This window comes from Clupea harengus, chromosome 1 (genome assembly GCF_900700415.2).
Source record: "Clupea harengus chromosome 1, Ch_v2.0.2, whole genome shotgun sequence".
NCBI lineage: Eukaryota > Metazoa > Chordata > Actinopteri > Clupeiformes > Clupeidae > Clupea > Clupea harengus.
The window spans coordinates 9,751,103-9,773,599 of NC_045152.1; the positions used below are offsets into that span (position 1 = coordinate 9,751,103).

Here is a 22,497-nt window from a genome sequence, read left to right on the forward strand (position 1 = left end):
GCGCAGCATCTCACAAGCGTGTCTGTGAGCGCATTGCTTTGGTTGAGAAGAGCTCCATGTACTTGTGTGAGAAGAGTAGTGTGGTTGAAAAGAGTGCCGTTCATGTCTCTAAACAAAAATACCGCTCAGGCGAAAAGTGTAACAGAACGCAAGGATTCTCAGTACAAAACCTCAATGTGATATTTGTCCCGACTCCTGCAAGTATTGTCATTTAAAAACATAAAACTGACCAGAACAGTTGCTGAATGGTTTCTCCTTGTATGTGACCGATTACAATTTAGGTGGATTCCTTTGCAAAAAATGTTCGGGATTCTTCCAAATACCTGCAGCTCAGGTATGGCAACGCTTCCTCACTCAAACCATCGGCAACAACCTGATGCTGAATGTGTCCCGTATCTCTGTGCGCATCTGGTGTGAGTAGATGGTTGTATGCTCTCCCCGCCCCTCTGCACCTGCGGTCGCTAGTGCTATGTTGCTGACGTTAATTACCGCCCTCTGATTTTAAAAAGATTCAAAGGACGGGGAAGGTTCAGGAAAGTGCAACTTCACAACAGATCAAAACAGAGGTTTACAACAAATTAAATGTGTATGGTGGTGGTAGTAGTGGGTGGGTGTTGATTAATCTGTGTGTGTGTGTAGAATAGAAATCGCTTACTACATCTGCATAGACAAACAGACATGTCGTCATTTAAAACAGGCGTTTCCATTTTAGACATAATGAGCTTCTCATGGGAAAAAAGCTCTTCGTTTTGCTTTGTGCGTCTCTGCTGATGAGCAGTATCCATCAAAATGTATGTGTAATATTTCATGGAACATTTTGGCCCTACTGTATTTATTGTAAGACTGGACAAATTGAATTCAGATCCCACAGACTAGTTTGCCTCTTTAAACTCTAAGGGGATCAAGAAAAGATTTAATTTCATTTTCTGAACAAACAAGTAAGTGCACCTGTACTAACACCATCATAAGCCATGCCTCATAAAATACATGTGTTAATAGTCTTAGCTAATTAAACAATGTAAGTTCATTCATTGCCATGGCAACAATGTTTCAGAGGACTAGGTAATCCTCTTAAGAGTTTCAAATTAATTTAGTTTAAATTAAATAGTTATTCTAAGATATTGCCAAGCGTCATAATCTCTCATTAAAGCATGCTATGCTGCTATGAATTAGTTTTGCTTCCATCAGCAAAGGTCTTCCATACTAAAAATAAATGTCTGAGTTCCTGTTTACCACGCATTGACAAATTAAGAGGCTATAATCACTGGAAATTATTTCATAGACTTTTGACTGAACTTTATATCAAAGCTCTTCATTAATGGTAATGGACCTGGTAAGTGATTAAACTCTTTAGGCGCTAACACGGTGGTCCATATGTCTGGGGTGTCAACCAATCAATGTTTAAAAACTATAATTGCAATCCCCTAAAACAGTAAACACTAGATCGAGATAATGATCCAGACTTTCAACTGCGAGTAGAAGAGGCAGTTTCCTGTGAAATACATTTCTGGTCTGGTGATAAGCATCAGTTTAATCACCTAACTTTTCTGTTGCTGTTTCACAGGAAATCCCACACAAATAGAAAACAAGAACTATTGCATGCCACTTTATCCACACAAATGAACATGTCCGTATTTATAGATGTTTCTGTATAAATAGCTGTAGAGAGAGAGAAAGAGAGAGCACCAAAATGTTTATGAAACTCCTGTTAGTTTCTTAGAAACTGTTTCTTTGGCCTTGGCATTGGTGGTGACAGATGGGTAAGTTATTTTTGTGAGAAAGAGGGGGAAATATAGAGAAAGGTGGAAAAGAAATAAGAGAGGTTGGATGAGGAACATTTCCACTTAGCGCTGGGGAGTTGGCAACCTAGCAACACAAACTAAGTGAAGATGTCCCCTAGCAACAGGCTAACAGTGCCTACCACCATCTAAACCCAGCACACACACACACACACACACACGCACTCTTACAGACACATTAAGACTTAGACACATATGCATCCATTCGGTCTTAATTACGCAGAGGTACATGCAGAGTTTACAAACAGTCTAATCCCATGCACTTTTCGTCAAATTCAGCAAACTGCTCCTCATGGTCCTCTAGCTGTCCGTTCAGTGTGTGCGCTCAAAAGTGTTGCTGCTACTGGGAAAGCATGAGGGTGGATTTGTACAAAAGATGTGTTGAACTTTTGGTATTTTATACAATTGTGCAATTCTATTTACTCTATTTTTCTATAACCCCTTTACTGGCATGAATTGACTGAGAACAACAGGCATGGTGTTCAGTTCAAATGCCTCATTTATAATTGGCCTGAAGTGACACGACAGACTAATATCAAATGTATTATTCCAAGTGAGAGATTATGATGGGATTATCTGCAAAGAATGCAAGTACAATTTCTTTACACATAGCCACACATGGTTCAGGCACAGAATCATTACAGAGTCAACCCCCGAAATTCATAATGACTTTGTCTTAATAAATAGTAGCAAGCCTCACAAGTGTATGCATGTGTTTGTGTCTGCCCACAATTTTGATGTGACTTCTCTGACTCATTCACACTGCTCTCTCTCTCTCTCACCACTCTACTCTTCTGAACAGCGAGAGGAGTTCTGAACAGGGTTTGAAAGCGAACTGGAAAAGTAACGAGGCACGCTGTAATTAGTGCACTCGTTCACTGTAAGGAGGAGAGGGCTGACCCTGTCTCCTCTGCCCACACAGGGGACGGCGCGCGGTCACCGCAGACCTGCGGTCTGGCATGGCAAAGCCAGTCTTGACAGCACAAGACAAGGTTAACAAACACCACTGGCCCGACCACCATCCCCTCCCACCTCATTATCCACACCGACTTCACTCATCCATTTTTTTGTCTCTAGCTTTTTGTTTCTTAATAAGACTGTCTTTCATTTTCATTTACAACAGAGAACCAAAACACATATTCATATAATTAATCTGAATTTTTCGTCGCTTTACTTTTAAGTATTTTCCTGCCTGGGAGATACTGGGGGAAACATATTTTGTGTGCTATTTTAAGACCAACTGCAATGCCCATTTTGCAACAAAAAAAAGTGGACAGGACCAAAGCCATGTGTGTTTTTATCTTAGATTCTCTATGATTCAGCAGTTGATGGCTCTGTCAAACCTCAGATAGGAGTGTTAGAAAAGGTGACAAGGCAAGGGGGACTTATGGAGCTATAGAAAAAATGAGCCCATGGATATCACAAACAAACACACACACACACACACACACACACACTCTCTCTCTCTCTCTCTCACACACACACACACACCCACACACGCACACACACACACACACACACACACACACACACACAGACACACGAACACACACACACGCCCATAAAGTCTATAAATGGGCGTATGATCCCCTCATATCTTTGCTCTCACATGAATTCTCACACTCACCATTTCACCACACAGGGGCCAGTAGCTTAGCAACAGGTTTTACAGTTTGGGATGGTTGGGATAGAAGAGAAAGAGAGAGAGAGGAGAGAGAGAGAAAGAAAGAGAGAGAGAAAGAGAGAGAGAGAATGTTCAAGAGCGGAATACCATTGTCTGGGTTTAGCCATGTCTGCAGGGTGGGTGAAATTGATCTAATCTCACTTTATCCTCCACTTTACTGCTTTCTCATTCTCACGATTTCTCAATCTTTCCGTGGCTATTTGCTGTGTGTCCTGAGGCAGGTCATAGAGAGGCAGGTGCAAGAGATGAAATGAGAACGAGCAAAGAAATGAGACAGGAACCAAAACACAACACAATTCGAGAGGAAGAACCTCTTGTCGCGCCACTTTAAAACTAAAGGCTATCCGTACTTGAAGGTGCTTGGAGTTAAAATACATCTGCCTATTTTTCTTGCCACACATTTTTTTCGTAAAACAAAGCTAGAACTGGGAAAGCAAGTTTTATTGTGTTTTTTTTAATTAATTTTTTGTACATGTTTTGTGTTCATTCTAAGAAATTGTCTTGACGAGGGTCACCACTAGAGGGATCTTTGACCGGCAACTGCTCTGTTTCACTTGGCTGTAACCACTAAGCACTCAAATTATTGCAGAGTTCTACGCTATCTTGCCGAAGTTTAGCGAAAGCTGTCATATATATTTGCCTACAAATCAAAGAAAAGTATCTTCAGCTTTTATAGACATTAACATACAAACAGTCGCAGTGCGTCTTTTCAGTTTATTATCCCCCTTGAAAACGCCCTCAGCGTCGGTCGTATCCCGACCATAGAGCGGTGACTGGGCTAAATTATCTTTGCCCGTACATGTTATATAGCCCCGGGATATGAGTGTAGAAATGTCTTTCTGCAACAGTTAACAAACCCAAAACCACTTCCTCGCTGTTGGTCCAATCTCAAAGAAACCTCGTTTTGCAATACTTTATATCTGAAGTATATTTCGGCAGAAAACATTTCCTCCACCCTCTGTGCTGTGCCTGTTTTGCAAGAGGTACGCTGCGGTGACTTGGCTAAGTATGAGGAAACTGTCGAGCATCACGATTCAGTTCTTTGAGGATCGTAGTTAGAAGTAGGCGTACTCGGGAGTTGCTTCGGCACTCCCGTCCAAGCATCAGCGCTTTAATACCTCAATATGGAGAGTTTAATAGCACGTTATTGGATATTATTGGCGTTAATACTCCCTCCCTCAACTATTTTTGGTAAGTTGTGGCCATACATTTTTTATTTTCTTCATTTGATAAGACACACAATTAATATGTTTAGTAGTTCGCATTGTTCACTTACGGTTTCCAGTTTATATGTTATTTAATATAATATAGTGTTTTCGTAGTGAAAAGTATCAATACATAGCTTAAACTGTTGGGCCTACGTAACATGCAGGACCAGTCATTGTGCACAGAATGATGGGTGAACAGGTTTCTCGAAGTCGTGGTCAGTCTTGAATGAATAGTCATATCATAGTTCAATGTATGAATTCCACCAGTCAAATTACATAATACAGGACGGAACTGATAAAGTTTTAAGTGGAAAACTCACGAATTCCTATCCTGGCATCCGGACACACCCTTTGACATTTCGCACAGGTATATTCATCCTTACCTGTCCGGGAAAAGTTTGACACAGTCAGATTGCGAACTAAGTTTTCAAACAATCAACCAAAAGTGGGACGCAGGGGCGCAATTGTCCAGTTGATGCCAGGATTGTGACATGCATATTTTAAAAGGAAACTTTTTTTGGCCTATATGTTGAAATGTTTGAAATTTTGCTACCGTGATCCAACTGAAACGGTCTGACCTATTTGAGATATATCTCTCTCTCCCTCTCTCTCTCTCTCTCTCTCTCTCTCTCTCTCCCTCTCTCTCTGTCTCTCTCTCTCTCTGCCAAACACATACACATACATCTTTAGCTGCGAATATCTGCACTTCTAGAGGTGTGAGCACTTGTAGAGATTGTCTCGCCATTCATCCCAGCTGCGCTTGGTGTACTCAAGAGGTAAGTGCCAACATGGGAACAAAAGTGTTTTTGTGCTTAAAAATAAATTACCATATTGTATGTTTTTTCACTCTTTTTCACTGTCATATCATTGGTTAAATGGATTTAACACATGAGTACCACAATGATGACAAACCAGTGGTGCTTTTTCTCATGTGAATGTATGTGTGTGTCAGGACTTTGGGAAGAGTGGCTCCAGCATATCCCGCTGTGACCTGAAGGAGAACCTTGTGGGTGCTGGCTGCGGGGCGGAATCGATTGAGTTTCCCATGAGCAGCGTGACGATTCAGGAGAACCGCCCACTTAGTGACAAGGCATCAGGGGCCGACCAGGATGTCACTCAGATTCAGCCCCAGAAACTTCATCTCACTCTGCGACCCGGTATGACTGCCACAGGGACAGAAAGAGGAAGAGAGACAGAGGGGGAAAGAAAATTAGTTGCATTCAATGTTGGTAGAGAAAGGAAGAGAAATGAAGAGAGAGAGAGAAACTGAGAGAGAAAGAAATAGTCGGCGCACAGTTGATTGACAGAGAAGCTCAAGGGACCTTGCAAGCTACTACTCATTAAGACAATGAAGTCATTACATCAAGGAAACTTACAGCATGACTAATGAGTTTGACTGAGCCACCTTCTTCAGCTCTGCCCAAACAGAGGGTGAATAGAGATACACAGTATAAGAACAATTACATGTTTGCAACATTGAAGCATGTAAATCTTTTCTATTAGACCCCCCCAAAAAACGATGAACATTGAATAATAGGTCCTCTACATGTATTTCTACATTCTATTCTATTCACTACCTCTTTCTGTCTGTTTATCTTTCTCCCTCTCTCTCTCTCTCTCTCTCTCTCTCTCTCTTTCTCAGATGATCCCAGAACATTCACCGTTTCAGTCAGACAGGTAGCTGACTACCCAGTAGACCTCTACTACCTGATGGATCTCTCATACTCGATGAGGGATGATCTGATTCGACTCCGAACCCTTGGCAATGTGCTGGCAGCGGCCATGGCCAAAACCACCAGTAACCTGCACATGGGCTTTGGAGCTTTCGTAGATAAGCCCCTCTCCCCTTACATGTACATCTATCCAGACGAGGCCATCGAGAACCCCTGCTATGGGTACGTTTGTCTTTGGAAAATCGAACTTGCAAGACCCTAGTCTGCATTGGAAAAGACAGATTCCTTCTGTCTGTTGAATATATCCTTCATTATATTATCAATTACAAATTTGTTTAAAATACAATAATTTTTTGCCAATGTTGCTGGTGCTAGGCATTTGATGTAGTTTGATGTGTGATGTAGTTTGGTGTTTGATGTAGTTTGGTGTGCTGCTGTGATGTAAAGCCAAACCTTCAAGCTAAACATAATCCTTAACCCCTGAAGGAAGTAAATCTTTTGGCCTTTGTTTTGCTGCGTTAACTCTCTCACTCTCTCGTCTTGTTGGGACTTGAAGGATTGGGACGACGTGTTTGCGCCAGTTCGGCTACAAGCATGTGTTGTCTCTGACAGAGGAGGTGGGGCGCTTCACGGAGGAGGTGGGCAAACAGGAGGTGTCTCGGAACAGAGACTCACCCGAGGGAGGCTTCGACGCCATCATGCAGGCTGCGGTCTGCAAGGTAATAACACATTCCTCTGTGCACAGACTTTTACCGGCCCACTCAGAGAGAATTACGCAGACACACGCTCAGGCAGGTTAAGACACACACACGTCCACGTACACAAACACACACACACACATCACTGACCCACAGCCTATGCCTATTCCACGCACACACACAGCAGGTGCATATCTTGGTTATGCAAGCGTCAAGGTTTTATCATGCAAAGTGCAGTGCGCAACCACAATTACAACATCCTGGAGATTATAGCCATCTTCACCGAGAGAGCACAAGGCGCATTCTTGTGCAAAAGGTGTAAATGGGTTTGGTCATATAAAAATATTTAAAAACCATTAGATACAAAATCAAAAATGATAACAATTAGGCGCATTTCATCAGGGAAATCAAGCAACTGCATGACACGTAACATTTTCAACCCAGTCCTTGGGCCTTCTGAAGTCCTATGAAAATGGGGCCACAAAACATATGTTGATACTCGCACTCAGGCATGACACTAAGCTATCCCCCATGGGACTGCATACAGCCTGTAGATCCATAGAGTCTCCTCTTGCCCTCCTTCCAGGACAAGGTAGGCTGGAGACCCGATGCATCTCATCTGCTGGTGTTCACCACAGACGCTAAGACACACATCGCTCTGGACGGCCGCATCGCCGGGGTCATCCAGCCCCATGATGGGTACTGTCACCTGGACGATTTGAACAACTACTCCAAGTCCACTACTCTGGTCAGAAGTGTGTGTGTGTGTGTGTGTGTGTGTGTGTGTGTGTGTGTGTGTGTGTGTACGTGTGTGTGTGTGTGTGTACGTGTGTGTGTGTGTGTGTGTGTGTGTGTGTGTGTGTGTGTGTGTGTGTGTGTGTTTGTGTATGTGCGTGTGCGTGTGTGTGTGCGAGAGAGAGAGAGAGAAAGAAATGGTAGGATTAGAATGCCTCATGTATGTGCATGTGTTTCTGCGTGCTTGCAGTCATAGTTGTGTCTACCCAACAGGATTATCCTTCCCTGGCTCTTATCAGCGAGAAGCTATCTGAGAACAACATCAACCTCATCTTTGCAGTGACCAACTATGTGGCACCTCTATACAGAGTGAGCAGACTTTGGCACACTCATACACTCTCACTTCCCTTCAGAACACACAAATGCTAACCAGTGCGAACAACATGTGATACTGTTGTATTAATAATGATTCCTATTACTAACTATATATAAATAAGTACATAACATATTATACATATTGGTACCTAAATTGCTTTGTCGTATCAGATTCGATTTTGAATACATTTTCCCATCTGATCCACCAAGGCCTTTTTCCAACGTTTAGCAAAAGACTATTGGACTATTGGGCATTGAAAACACAAATGCATGATATGACAGATGCTCTTGGCGGCTACCCACTTATAATAATAATAATAATAATACTTTATTTTTATATAGTGCTTTTCTAGATACTCAAAGACGCTTTACATAGGGTGAAGAAAAAAATAGACTTATGAAATTGAATTAGATATCAAGGTGAGACTTTTTCAAAGGAAGTGTTATCATTGGTGACAAGAGCATTCACTTTGCCATGTGTAAGATATAACTGGCATATTTACCAAATATCACATCAGAGAATCTGTTAATTAGGCCGCAGCTTGCACCAAAACATAATCATGATTATTATTTGTACCTCAGTGATTAACACTGAATGCTGTCAAATTCCAATTGATCGCCACACCAAAGCAAATCATCATTGATCTGACTGAGATGGATGGCAAGCACTTTAGGCTATTGATGTAGGCTTTGATTACTGTAGCCACACTATTCCCAGACCACCACTGTGAATCAGACATGACCATCTCCATAAGGGATTGAGGATAAACGCATCCTCAACCACCCAGGGATTTACCACAGATATATTGGTCTCAGTGTTTTTTCTCACACATTTTCTTTGAACATAAAGTCTGGTAGCATATTTCACTGTGAATATGTTACAAAGATGACAGTGAATAAAATGTACATGTCCATCTTGGAATGTCTTGCTCTTAGTCTGTGGGACATCTGCTAAACTACTTATCAGTTTATGCTGGTTTAGAGCAGAGGTGTCAAACTTTTTTTGTCAAAATTTTTCACCCTGGGCCACATCAGCATTATGGTTGCCCTCAAAGTAGTAACTGTAAGAGGAAGCAGTCACCTCACCTGGCCTTGAAACTGGGTCGATGGTGGTGGTGGGGAGCTATAAGCTCATCATATTTGGTATAGCCTACTTTGCACTTATATATGATGGTCAGGGCCTACTATTTCGGAATGCAACAACTGATGGGCATCTGTTTTTTTTTCATTAAAAACAGGTAATAGGCTATATGAGTTGGGGAGGGGTATGCAATTTGTTTGTCATTGTCTCAAGGTGCTTTCCAGAGCCCAGGGCCAGACCTTTTGTCTGTATCTGAAAATGTACTGCTTCCTTTTGCCAACACATGCACATACACACACACACACACACATACACACACACACACACACACACACACACACACACACACACACACACACACACACACACACACACACACACACACACACACACACACACACACACACACACACACACATTTTCACACATACTGTAGTCGGTTAAATTAATCCTATGCATTTTGTTAGTCTGGTTACCATAGAACTAAGTGTAACCAGTGATACTGAAGGGATGTAGCAGTGTTCACAGCATTCTCATTCTGTCTGACCCCCCCCCCCCCCCCCGCCCCTCCTTCACTCGCCCAGAACTACAGTGAACTCATTCCTGGGACTACAGTGGGGACGCTGTCAAGTGACTCTGCAAACGTCATTGAACTAATCCTGGATGCTTATGCGGTGAGAAGCAGCAATTATCCTTCCCCAGTCATGTGTCCTTTTTTCCTGAAATCACCATGGTAAAAAAAACTATACATTGTTCCAATGTTTTTTGAGGACGGTGAATGCTCATGTCCTCTGACAAACACATGCTTCCAGAAAATCCGCTCCAGAGTAGAGCTTGAGCTGTCTGGGTTTCCAGATGATCTGTTGTCGCTCTCCTACAACGCCACCTGTCTGAACGGACAGAACTTCCCCGGAGTCAAATCCTGCTCTGGACTTAAGATCGGAGATACGGTCAGTACTGATTTTTTAATATGATAACCATGAGCCAGTAACTACATATTTCCAACATCAAGCAATTTCTGGTCCAGTGATCCAGCATTCTCAAATGTACATGCGTATTTTGTCTGTTTATGCTTGATCCTGATGTATGCATATTGGCCCATCCACACAAGCTAACATACATGAATGCCCTCCCTCACACGCAGGTATCTTTCACTTTTGAGACTCGGCTGCGTGTCTGCCCCAAAGAAAAGAGCCGCACGTTCACCGTCAAACCGGTGGGCTTCAAGGACGCGCTGGAGATAACCGTGGACTTCGCCTGTGACTGCGCCTGCGAGGGGGATGCCAAGCCCTCCAGCCCGGCCTGTCACCATGGCAACGGCACCTTTGAGTGCGGCGTGTGCCTGTGCAACGCAGGGCGCCTGGGCCCGCGCTGTGAGTGTTCGGAGGACGAGTACCAGCTCACGCAGAAGGACAGCTGCAACCCCGGGTCCGGCGCGCCCATGTGCAGCGGCAAGGGCGAGTGTGTGTGCGGCCAGTGTAGCTGTAGGCCCAGCGACTTCGGCAAGGTGTGGGGCAAGTACTGCGAGTGCGACGACTACAGCTGCGTGCGCTTCAAAGGGGAGCTCTGCTCAGGTGGGTACGCTAACACACCCTCAGGCTTCATGTCATGCACACACAAATGACTCACACACACACACAAATGAGAAAGGAACACAAATGCACAAATTAATACATAATGCAGCATGTTTCTATAGCATAGAAAGCATATAGTTTCTCATTTTCTGATCAGTTCGGTTTGAGTCAGTCATGCAGTGGAATACCACAATTAATGATCAAACTTTATTTGTACGCCACATTTCATACCAGGAGGTAACACAATGCGCCTCACAGTAGGAAAAAAAAGGGGGGGGGGGGGTTACAAACACACAGATTTTCCAGAGATTAATAAACAGGAAATGATGTACTAACCACACTGTCCTAACCATGATGTGCATTTCCCATGTTTTATTTCATAAACACACAAGAAGGTACTCTGCCACTAGAAGGTCAATGTCAAACAACATCTTGGCCAACACCAAAACAAATCATGATTTTGAAAACAGATTGTTTTGGCTGTACACACGGTTTACTCATGCACATACCTAACTGAAGTAGCCACTTCAATACTTTGGTGCTTGGTCTCAGGCCTTATACGACAAGGCAGTGAGTTTGGGCGAAGCACAGTTAAAGGCATGTACTGTATGTGATCTGGAGTATTTGTATGGGTGATATTGACCCTGCAGAATACAGAAGTTGGCCTTGGGTATCTTTTTTCTGTGGTGTTTGCAAGAGAGAGAATCTGTCCTTAGGCTAATAATCAGGGCTGGGAAGAGCGGCTGGGTTTCCATTCTGCTGACACTGAGAGTGGAATCTTGACATGAGTGCACGTAACACGCAGCCGTGCAGTCGTGTCTCTAAATGACGTGCCTGAACGCAACCTCATAATTGCTGTGATAAATCTAAACTCATGAAAATGTGATAGCTGGTGAAATGAAGTGAGTGAACGCTTCGGGTTGAGGTTTAGAAGCTAAGGCCAGCAGAGACTGGTCTATTCATGCTGACTGGAGCCACGCATCTATGCTGTCTCCTGTCCTCAGCATTCTTCCAGTGGAAGGGTCCCGTTTATTCCCATGGACACACACTCTCCTCGTGTTTGTTTGATTTCTGCTTTTTTTTTGCATCATTAGAATCACTGTTTGACTTTTCCTCCCTCTATTCTTTTTCCCTTGTGTCAGGGTCTTTTTTCTGAAGTCAGCTGCACCCCACTGGGAGCAGTGGGTGTGTGATGGAGAGAGGGAAAGAGAGCGTGTGTGTGTGTGTGTGTGTGTGTGTGTGTGTGTGTGTGTGTGTGTGTGTGTGTGTGTGTGTGTGTGTGCGTGCGTTTGCTTCATGTCCTTGATGTCTATACTTACAAGGTGACTTAAGGACATGGGATAGCACCCACTGACTGACGACATCTGTGATGTCTTTAGTCTGGCTTTAAATACAAACTCTTGAGTGTGTGTGTGTGTGTCTCTATGCCTATGCATATTTGTTTTGCTTCTCAAGTTCCTGCCCTGTGGCTCTGTTTTTCCAGTCGTTCTTTGAATCGAGGGCAGGATTCAGCAAGCGTTGCTCTAGACCACATAAACACACTAACTTTAACATACACTTTAATGTGCACTCACACACACACTCATGCCTTCACATAAACTGGGGGAACTGGACTGATTACATTCCTCTGGCTGGCTGCCACCAGTCTACCCCCTTTCTCTCTCCCCCTACCCTCCCTTGCTTTCTCCCACTGTCCTTCCATCTCTCTGAAGGTGGCTTGACTCTGGCCTGTGTGTGTGTATGTGTGACAGGATGTTTGATACTCCAGGGGAATTTTATCATCTGGCCTTTTGCAAGCCATCTTGTGTATACCACACTCCATTTTGTATGGTCACATTCATGTTCTTGTGTGTGAGGGTAGCCTATGGAGGGGGGATGTCGTAAAGGTCAACAAATATTCAACAATAAGGTTTTGTCTCCTCCTCCACCTGTGGACTTTCCCTGCATGTTATCAACCACGATTAACCTATGTGTAGACATCTGACTCAGAATACATACGTCATGTGTCGAGTTCTTGTGTGTATGTGTGTGTGTGTGTGTCCATACCCTATGTCTGCGCAGATGTATGTGTTTGTTTGAGTATGTATATCATATGTATCTGTTTCTTTAGTGTGTAAATATGAATATGCGCATGTGTGTGTTTGTGTGTGTGTGAACATGCCTTGCATGTCCTGCAACTTACAGCATAAATTGTATAAGTGTATGTGTGTGTGTGTGTGTGCATGTGTATGTGTTTGTGTGTCTAACTCCATGCCTACTCTCTCAGGTCACGGAGCGTGTTCATGTGGCGCCTGTAAGTGTAACCCGGACTGGTCGGGGGAGTACTGCAACTGCTCCACGCGCACAGACACCTGCAAGTCCAGCATGGGCCGGCTGTGCAGTGGCCGCGGCTCCTGTGTCTGCGGCAAATGCGAGTGCACCCAGCCGGGGGCCTACGGGCCCACCTGTGACAAGTGCCCCACCTGCCCCGACACCTGCACCATCAAGAAGTGAGTGTGGAATTACAGGCCAGAGAAGATAGGGGGAGAGGAACACGGGAATGATGTATATCGTATGTAGTAGTTACATTATTAACTAGTAACTGGTAGAGTTGTCATGGGGCTCAGGGTACAAACATGTTGATAAAGATATCTGTACCGAACTGTAAGTCAGATTGGATAAAGGTGTCTGCTTAATGGGTAAAACTAAAAGTACAATGTTGTCAATTAATTTTTTTGTCTGTTTCTTTTTGTAGAGAGTGTGTGGAATGTAAGCAGTACAAGAGAGGACCCATGTTCGAGGAAAAGACCTGCAGTCAAATCTGCAGAGATGAGATTGAATTGGTCGACGAGATTAGTGAGTACATTAATCTATACAGTAATAATTACTTGTATTACAGAAGGCATTGGTTTGTTTATGCCCTTACGATTCAGCTGAAGACACAGTCACACATATCAGCACTGATACATGATTATATACGCATTAGTTTACATGTTGTATTGTGTTGTAATGTTTCTTGTTCTCTTTCTCTCCATCCTTCACTTCCTCTATCTCTCCTCCTTTCTGTTTAAACTCTCCCTGTTGTCGCTTTGATGTCCGTCACCCCATCTCTCCATGGTAGTCTTCCGTGACACAAATGCACAGAACTGCTCCTATAAGGACCAGGATGATTGTGTCCAAAGGTTCCAGACCTATGAAGATGCTAGTGGCAAATCCATTTTGTTCCTCATTAAAGATGCAGGTATGGTCATGTGTGTGTGTGTGTGTGTGTGTGTGTGTGTGTGTGTGTGTGTGTGTGTGTGTGTGTGTGTGTGTGTGTGTGTGTGTGTGTGTGTGTGTGTGTGAGTGTGTGTGTGAGTATAAGTGTGTGTGTGGTGTGTATGGTATATGTGTGTGTGTATGCATTTGTGGTGTGTTTGTCTACATTATTACACAAACAGTATTGCAGTATTATGTGTTTGAGTACACACATGGGTTGGCAACAGTTTTCACTGAAAGACATTCTCTCTAATCATTTTCAGACTGACAAAGAAATGCCATAGTTATAGTTACAGTTCACTCTGCCTGGATGTAATAAAGAGTGTTAGTCAGATTACAAACAAAAGCAGGGGGAAATGGTCAAACATGTATCAAGATATACAAGGCACAAAAAACAGGTTAGTGTTGCAACTACCCTCTAGGTTTTGTAATTCAAAAGAATGAAGCAATAGCAGGGCTGGTGTTCCGCAATATCAAACCAACACTGTTGGCAGGGTATTAGTTCTTGTAGCACCGCCAGGGGTGTGGTAGGTAGCATGTCCGCATGTTGCATCCCAAACCAGTAGCAGACCAAAGTGGAGCATGTCAGCAAAAGCCTGGACCACCTGCAGCTCTTTTTACTGCTCCATGAAAGAGGCCCACATTTTCTCTTTATTCCAGTGCTTCTTTAATTGGCCACAGATGATTATTAATACACTTAACCAGGAACGTGGCAGATAGAAGATGCTTATGGTTTTTTTTTGTTGTTTTTTTTTTTTTTTCATCTGCAGGAAGGCAAATTATCCGTGGCAGCAGTTTTAAAACCATTATGCAGTTGCCACGGTTGTTGAAATATGAAACACATAAGGATTTAAAAAAAAAAGTTTTGCTTCAGATTTCTGGAAGTATCTTGGAAATTGTGTTCCATTCAAATGTTTAGTAATACACAGGAAAACATGTTCAATTCCTTGTGCTATTTGTTGGGGACTTTTCACAGCGGTCAATCCTCTCACATGCAAGTCCTCATACCCAACATACCTAACCTAACCAATATAACACTTGCCCAACCATAGATCCTGAGCAGCAGGATACAACAACAACACACAACCGGCTGGTGACAGCCGCAACATGCGCCACATGTAAAGGCCCTCCTACACAGTACAACCTGCGTTTTCTGTAGCCCACCACTGGTAAACACAACAACATGACTGCCCAATCATAGAGCCTGAGCAGCAGGATACAACAACAACAACAAAGCTGCCTTTCGTGAGCATTTCACTGGGGTTTTCTAAGAGGCATCTTCCTTCATCAGTGTTAAGTTGAATTAGGCCCACGACACCTCCAGAAGGCTCAACAGTGTTGTCTGGCATCCAAGACCCACCTCCCTCCATAATCATGATGGGTTAGGACACATGCCACTACCAGAGACAACAACAGATACACTTCAAGATATACCTTGACAAGTTTTCACATATTAGTTAGTTCAGGGTAATTCACGACCCCATTCTGTGAGTCCCTGAGCCACAACCACTGGCTTGCTTTTTCAGCAGCCTCAGTCAACTTCTTTTAAGCTTGTTTGTACGTGCCTGGTAACTGGCAAAGAGTTAACCTCAACTCATTTATTCCTAAACAAACCTGATCATGTCTCCATGTGTAGCAATCCTGGGTCAGGCTAGTTAAACAAACTGTTAATGTATACCAAGGGTGTGACTATGTTTTAAACATTTACCTGAGCTTATTTATTACCCCCAGCACAGGGTGAGAGGTTTATCCCTGAGGGTTATTAAAGCCCATGTGAGTGGCTGTCTGAGACAGGAAATGCCACAGCTCACTGGCCTAGATGTCCGTGGTTAGTCATATTGGTATATTGATTATACAGAGATGCAGTGGGCAAAGCAAGTTATAACTGCCCTCAGTGCTAAATGGAGAGTACAGGCCCTATGCCTGTCAGAGGTACTGTAGGTGCTTCAACTAACTTAGTCTTGAGGTGTTGAGGTGGTCTTGAGGTGTATTTTATTGGTTAAAGCTCTCGTAGGGTTGTTAAGGGCCAGTAAAATGGTGTAATGTTCCATATTTAAGAAAACAAAGTAGGCTAACATCACTCCTGAAAGTTTGGTGGAACTCCCGGAAGTCTTAATGTGAAATCAAGAGTAATTTTCATTGTGAATATCAGTGTTCTTCTATCGTGTTCCTTGAGCTATTCTGGAGACTGTTCTTTGTGAGCTATATTTATATAAGGACACTTTGCATGTTTTAGATGGAGTTCTTCTGATTGACTACTGATTTCTTTAAGGACGTACAGTATATAGTCCAGTTTTGTTTGCTAAAGTAGTTTTTCATGAGTCACCTATTCTGTAATCCTTATTTTTAGAATCATCATAATTAATTAGCACATTGGGAGGCGCAGTATATATATATATGGTTCTCACATTTCACTGCCACAGTGATCTTAATTTAATTGTGTGTGTGTGTGTGTGTGTGTGTGTGTGTGTGTGTGTGTGTGTGTGTGTGTGTGTGTGTGTGTGTGTGTGTGTGTGTGTGTGTGTGTGTGTGTGTGTGGGTGTGTGTGTGTGGGTGTGTGTAACAATGAGAGAAAAACATGTTGAAAGTGTGACTCATTCCTCACATATTCATCTCAGGCCCTGGCAGCATATGAGCTTGTTGGCCCGGAGTTATGCCACAGTGCAGTCATATGAGATAGTATCTAGAACTACTCAACATCAGTCATCAACATGTCCTCTCTCTCTCTATCCCTCTCTCTCCCTACCTCTCTCTCTTTCTCCCTCCCTCTCACCCTCCCTCTCTCTCTCTCTCTCTCTCTCTCTCTCTCTCTCTGTCTCTCTCGCCCTCTCTATACTCTCTGCAGAATGTCCTAAAGGTCCTGATGTCCTTGTGGTCCTGGGATCGGTTACTGGGGCGATACTGTTGCTAGGGCTTGCAGCTCTGTTGATATGGAAGCTGCTAATCACCATTCATGATCGGCGAGAATTCTTAAAGTTTGAGGAAGAGAGAGCCAAAGCAAAATGGGACACGGTGAGAAACAACCGCCCACACAGACATATGCATATTCACACATGCCCACCAGTGCACACTCAAACACAAATAGTATTACATCAAGTGCACATTAATTCACTCTTAAAACAAAGATTTCAGCATGTTTTGAAGGTTTTGTTTAGTGGTAAATCTATTTGTCTGCTGTGTAAATCTATCTCAAGATGTAGGATAGACAGTGCCCCCTAGAGGAGTAGGCCTATAACTACTGTTAACTTGGTAGTATGAGCAGAACATGTATGAATACCCTTATCTGTGTGCGTGTTCTCTTCAAATATAAATGTATATCTGATCATCTTTTCTCTCATTTCAGGGTAATAACCCCTTATACAAAGGAGCAACCAGCACATTCACTAATATTACTTACAGGGGTAATTCCTAATAAAAAATGTCAGCTTTGACAGGACTACCAGAGGTATCATCAGTAACAATAGTCAACCCCAACGTTCCCCTTGGGTTCATGGTGGTATAGTAAACAGCTGGTGAAATGGCGGATTTAAAAGAATGGAGGTTTGAGGACCACTGCGAGGATATTTAAGTTTTATTTTTATGATCAGGAACAAAGGCAAAAATGCTCAAAACTTTTTCTCAAAAGCTGCCATTGCACTGTAGGTGTTGGTATCCTGATGAAGACATTGCAAGGTCCAAAGTGAACAGAACCACCAGTCCTGTTTACCATTTCAAAACATGCATCTCATCTTAACTCAGATGCCCCCTGCTCAACACCTCAACCTGATGAATGAGATGTTCATCATGGAAGTAACTTATATGAGGATAGGATCTTCTTTATGTTGATTAGTTAGGAAGATGAGAATTTTTGCTGCCATTCTTTTTTTACTTTGAATAAAACTTGACATTGTAATTACTGATTACAATCTTGGCTCATATGTACAGTATATAGAACCATGCTCCACTTTTGAATGGTTAATGGAACTCTTATTGCCATGGATACAGGGGATCATCTTGATTCTAGTTTTATCTTTCATACTGTCCTGTTTCCATGGATACTGGAGCTGTATTTATAGTGCCTTTTCGGAATCCGCTGCTCTATTGGACTCAAGAACCAGCCTGTCCATCTACATTTTTTGTTGGTTTCTTCTTTTTATATCTCTGTTTTCCAACTTGAAACTATTGTTGATGTCAACAAAGAGTTTGTGTTGACTTATTGTCTTTTCATTTTCAATTTTCACCATTCACCTATTACTACCAGAATTTGGGCATTTTTGGGCGTTTCTTTTCAGATTTTTCCCCATCCTGAGATGTTTATTTCATAATGGTTCTATTTTTGACACGAGAAGCTTCTGAATAAAATAGTTTGAAAGGTACATTTCCAGTTTGTCTTTCTTACACGTTTATAAAAACTATCTATGATTAACAACAATAAACCTTCTGCCAGTCTGTGATATGTGGTTTCCATCTCGACGACATTTGCACCAATAAATTTGAACACGCAAATAATTTTGTTTCTTCCTATAACCCCGACATTTTAACCTTATTCCTATTTCTTTTTTAAGAGATGCATGTCATTAACCATTTTTTAAAAACATTATTTTACAGCATTGTAAAATTGTAAAACTCCGGTCAGTTCATCTCCGGTCAGCTCATCCACAGTCAATTTAGAAACTACGTAAACTGGATGCGTCGTGATGGGCGTGAGTTTGTTGTTTTCACTTCCTGTGATGCATTTCACTTTCCGGTTCCAACATGGCAGCGCCCGTTGCTAACGGTGTGCCTGTGGAGGAAAATGCTGTCGAAATTCATCAGGCACTGGCTGAACAAACAAACGAAGAACAGAAGAGACCACAGTTTGGGACTCGTTTTTTAACAGACCCTCGTCAAGTCTTTCAGCACAACGCATGGTACGCGTATTTTAATGTCAATGAAGCAAGCAAAGGCAGGCTATGAGATTGATATTAGCAACATGGGCTTATCAAACATGCAATGTTTGTGTAAAAAATGATGAACAAATTCTGTTGTCTCACCCCGTTATTTGTAAGGGATAACGTAGAGTGGTCAGAGGAGCAGGAAGCAGCTGCACGCAGGAAAGTTCAGGAGCATAGCCAGCCTCTCCCAGCTGACAAACAAGGTGAGATACCTTGCGAGTCGTACAGTCCTATATCCAAGTATTAGCTAATGTTCTCATGTAATGACGTGTCAGCCGAGATCATTTAAGAGTTGCAATGTATTGTAAATACAAAAAAAATACCCCAACCAAATCACAGCTTAAACAAAAATCCATGTGATCCATCTGTGACGACAACTGTTCTCTAAAACGATTTGTTTCAATGTAGAGGACTACGACAGCCATGCAGACCAGTACTGGAATGATTTCTATACCATCCATGTGAACCGGTTCTTTAAAGACCGCCACTGGCTCTTCACGGAATTTCCTGAGTTGGCCCCAAAATGTAGGTCCCATCAGTCTACACTGGAAGGGGATGAACACCCTGACCAGGACAAGGAAAGGGAAGACATTTCTCTCCAGAATGGAAAGTTCCCTGGGGCATCCAGCTCGTATCGCATATTGGAGGTGAGATTCAGTTTACTGCATACATTACCTGTATGTGTGGCGAGTGTATGGTTTGGACTGCCTCTAAGAAAAATGTTCCAGGTACAGTTTTACTTTGATCCCTGTGTTCCAAAAACAATTACAGGAGTGTCATTGGAGTTCAGAGTTGCATTACTGGGTGTACACCATAATTACATAACACATCAATTGAGCCAGCTGGGTGTGAAATATCACATATTGAAAACTCAATTGCCATTCTCAAGATTCACATAGTCAGAACTTAGCTACAAGGTACTAGTTAAGAACTCTGAGATCCAGTGGAGCAAAGATAGATAACTTTGTTTTCTTCAGTGCTCCACTCTGATTTGGTTTCATGCAATTAACCTGCATTTGGTAAGACTAATGGACAATCGTGACACATGGTTAGAGAAGCATCCCAAATATGTATTCATGGCTCATGGTTCATGACAGTTGGTTTGTGTGTGTGTGTATGTGTTTATTACCAGGTAGGCTGTGGTGTGGGGAACACAGTCTTTCCCATCCTGAAGACCAACAAGTGAGTGAAGTTATATTTCTGGTTTCTCATTCATGGCGCTATGATCCATGCTATGGCTCACTCACGCTCCCCCTGTCTTGTGTTGTAGTGACCCAGGACTGTTTGTTTACTGCTGTGATTTCTCCAGCACAGCAGTGGAGCTGGTAAAGGTGAGAGCAGAACGAAAAATAAAAAAAATGTATTCAGATATTTAATCCATGTAGATGCATTCCGTTTATTAATGTTCTCTTTATAATGTGCCACATAGTGGGACCTTTCTGAACATTTGGTGCATATTTACTTGAAGTACAACATTTTGTTTTTCTCTTTTTTGTGATTGCCATAGTCTAATCCAGAGTATGATGCAACTCGCTGCCACGCCTTCGTTCATGACCTGAGTGACGAGTCAGCCCAGTACCCAATCCCAGAGGAGAGTCTAGATGTCATCATACTCATCTTTGTCTTGTCTGCTCTACATCCTGACAAGTGAGTTTGTGAATCAGAGTGGGAAAAGCAATAGGACGTTATTATGTATCATTGTATATATGGCAGCCTTGCTCAAACCTCCTTGTCAATCTGCCTTTTGCCAGGAGCAGCACTCAATGCAACCCTTATTTTTCACACCTTACTCTGATGCGTCAGCTATTTGGAGAGGCCCGATGAGCTGAACATATCCTAATTTTATTTAAACACTAAATGAAGGTAGATGCGGAGAAGCAACATAATGTACCATAGAATTGTATTTAATTTGACCTAGATCAGTGTCTCTGCTATCTAGTGCCAGTCGAACAAATATCAGTGCATTAAAGTCGGCTCCCTGTGCTGAAATTCATCCTTTTTTGGGGGGCAAGAGCGCCACTTTGTGGTGGATGGTGAAATGACTCACTAACTGTCCCGTTCAGGATGCAGGCGTCTATATGTAGGCTCGCTCAGTTGTTGAAGCCTGGCGGGATGCTATTGCTAAGAGACTACGGACGCTATGACATGGCACAGCTACGCTTCAAAAAAGGTGAGTTGTCCTGTGGCATTTTCATTTTGTTAATGTGGAACTGTGAATCATGGGAAGAAAGGAGAGGAGGTTTTCACTATGTGTGTGTATCTATCCTCAGGGAGATGTTTGTCTGAGAACTTCTATGCACGAGGAGACGGCACACGAGTCTATTTCTTCACTCAAGGCAAGTGGAGCTTATTTTCATTGCATTGCTGAGCCACTAATACTCTACAGAATACCTTAGATGCAATATGCAAACAACACTGTCCAGAACGAACTGCCAACTATAAATTATAAAGTCTTGATTTTATGTGAACTATCTTATTTTCAATGTCCCTCTAGATGAGCTACACAGCTGGTTCTGTGGTGCTGGGCTGCAGAAGGTGCAGAACTTGGTAGATCGGCGACTGCAGGTGAACCGTGGCAAGCAGCTGACCATGTACAGAGTCTGGGTCCAGTGCAAGTACCAGAAGCCCCATTCAGAGCATAAGGACTCGGAGACCAGGAACTCTGAGGAGGATCAGTGTGAAAGCTAGGGCTGCTGTTCTGGCCCAAACCTGCACTCAGTGAATGTGAGAGGTTTGCATGCCAAGACCATCAGATGTCTAGCGATAGACTTGCGGGAAGTCCAGCACTCAACATGAAGAACGACATTTGTAGCTTTGGGCCAAAGGGCTGGTATTGTTATTAGATTGGTCAAGTGTTTTTCAGTCACCAACTTGATTTTAGGTTTAATATGGGATTTTTCAGCCACGGAACAATCTATGCTTGAAATTACTGTAAGTCACATATCTGTTACAAAGTTTTTTTTTTCAGATCTTTGTACAGAAATACCTTGAATCTCAAAGCATTTTAAGTCAGTTTTAACATGAAACAAAATATTTTAGAGATGGATATGTATTGTCCATACATTTCTGGACACCCAGCCCTTGCACAGTGCTCTTGAAATACACCTGATCAGTCTGTTTGTGCCTTCTGATCCCAGGCAATATATAATGTGTGTGTTCTTGTTTGAAGAGGCTTACCAGAATGGGTTGCCATGATGGGTTCAAACAGGGGCACTGGAAGTCTGCTGAGACAAGCAACTTCATTTAGCAGCATGGTGAGATGTGGACTCTCAAGTTCTAAGATTCAGCTGTTAACATTTGGCAGACTGCTGTCATTTTTATTCATATATGATTTTGATGAAATTCCTTTGTATCTTTGCAATTAAAAATGAATTGTCATTACTCGTTTGTGATTACTTCATTTTTAGATATTGTGTTTAGGACGGGCATACGTGTTAGGTGCTCTTAATGGCAATTGTAATCCATTTTTCTGATATACTTTGAAATCCTGGTGGTAATCAATGAAATTTGGATACAATAA

General features: G+C 42.6%; 2 protein-coding genes across 2 annotated transcripts; both read left to right on the forward strand.

Annotated features, from left to right (window-relative positions):
* Positions 1-4,209: 4,209 nt before the first annotated feature.
* Positions 4,210-18,419, forward strand: itgb3a (integrin beta 3a). Its single transcript, XM_031566981.2, has 15 exons — positions 4,210-4,674; positions 5,382-5,467; positions 5,644-5,848; positions 6,334-6,586; positions 6,921-7,083; positions 7,649-7,810; positions 8,071-8,166; positions 9,838-9,927; positions 10,066-10,203; positions 10,398-10,827; positions 13,094-13,316; positions 13,562-13,662; positions 13,928-14,047; positions 16,910-17,076; positions 17,408-18,419. Exons 1-15 carry the CDS (start codon positions 4,608-4,610, stop codon positions 17,474-17,476), a joined length of 2,370 nt encoding a protein of 789 aa, XP_031422841.1. The 5' UTR covers positions 4,210-4,607; the 3' UTR covers positions 17,477-18,419.
* Positions 18,420-18,714: 295 nt separating this feature from the next.
* Positions 18,715-22,358, forward strand: mettl2a (methyltransferase 2A, methylcytidine). The gene is made up of 9 exons (XM_012816878.3): positions 18,715-18,953; positions 19,092-19,180; positions 19,386-19,624; positions 20,110-20,159; positions 20,248-20,308; positions 20,485-20,624; positions 21,041-21,147; positions 21,248-21,313; positions 21,472-22,358. Exons 1-9 carry the CDS (start codon positions 18,799-18,801, stop codon positions 21,663-21,665), a joined length of 1,101 nt encoding a protein of 366 aa, XP_012672332.2. The 5' UTR covers positions 18,715-18,798; the 3' UTR covers positions 21,666-22,358.
* The last annotated feature ends 139 nt before the right edge of the window (positions 22,359-22,497 follow it).

What these genes read in the sequence shown, in the direction of transcription:
- itgb3a (XM_031566981.2), top strand. Translation starts at nt 4,608, where the DNA reads ATGGAGAGTTTAATAGCACGTTATTGGATATTATTGGCGTTAATACTC. An exon ending in GCGCTTGGTGTACTCAAGAG is followed by an intron (nt 5,468 to 5,643) that starts GTAAGTGCCAAC and finishes TGTGTGTGTCAG; the next exon opens with GACTTTGGGAAGAGTGGCTC. An exon ending in TAATCCTGGATGCTTATGCG is followed by an intron (nt 9,928 to 10,065) that starts GTGAGAAGCAGC and finishes ACATGCTTCCAG; the next exon opens with AAAATCCGCTCCAGAGTAGA.
- mettl2a (XM_012816878.3), top strand. Translation starts at nt 18,799, where the DNA reads ATGGCAGCGCCCGTTGCTAACGGTGTGCCTGTGGAGGAAAATGCTGTC. An exon ending in TCTCCCAGCTGACAAACAAG is followed by an intron (nt 19,181 to 19,385) that starts GTGAGATACCTT and finishes GTTTCAATGTAG; the next exon opens with AGGACTACGACAGCCATGCA. An exon ending in GCTCGTATCGCATATTGGAG is followed by an intron (nt 19,625 to 20,109) that starts GTGAGATTCAGT and finishes GTTTATTACCAG; the next exon opens with GTAGGCTGTGGTGTGGGGAA.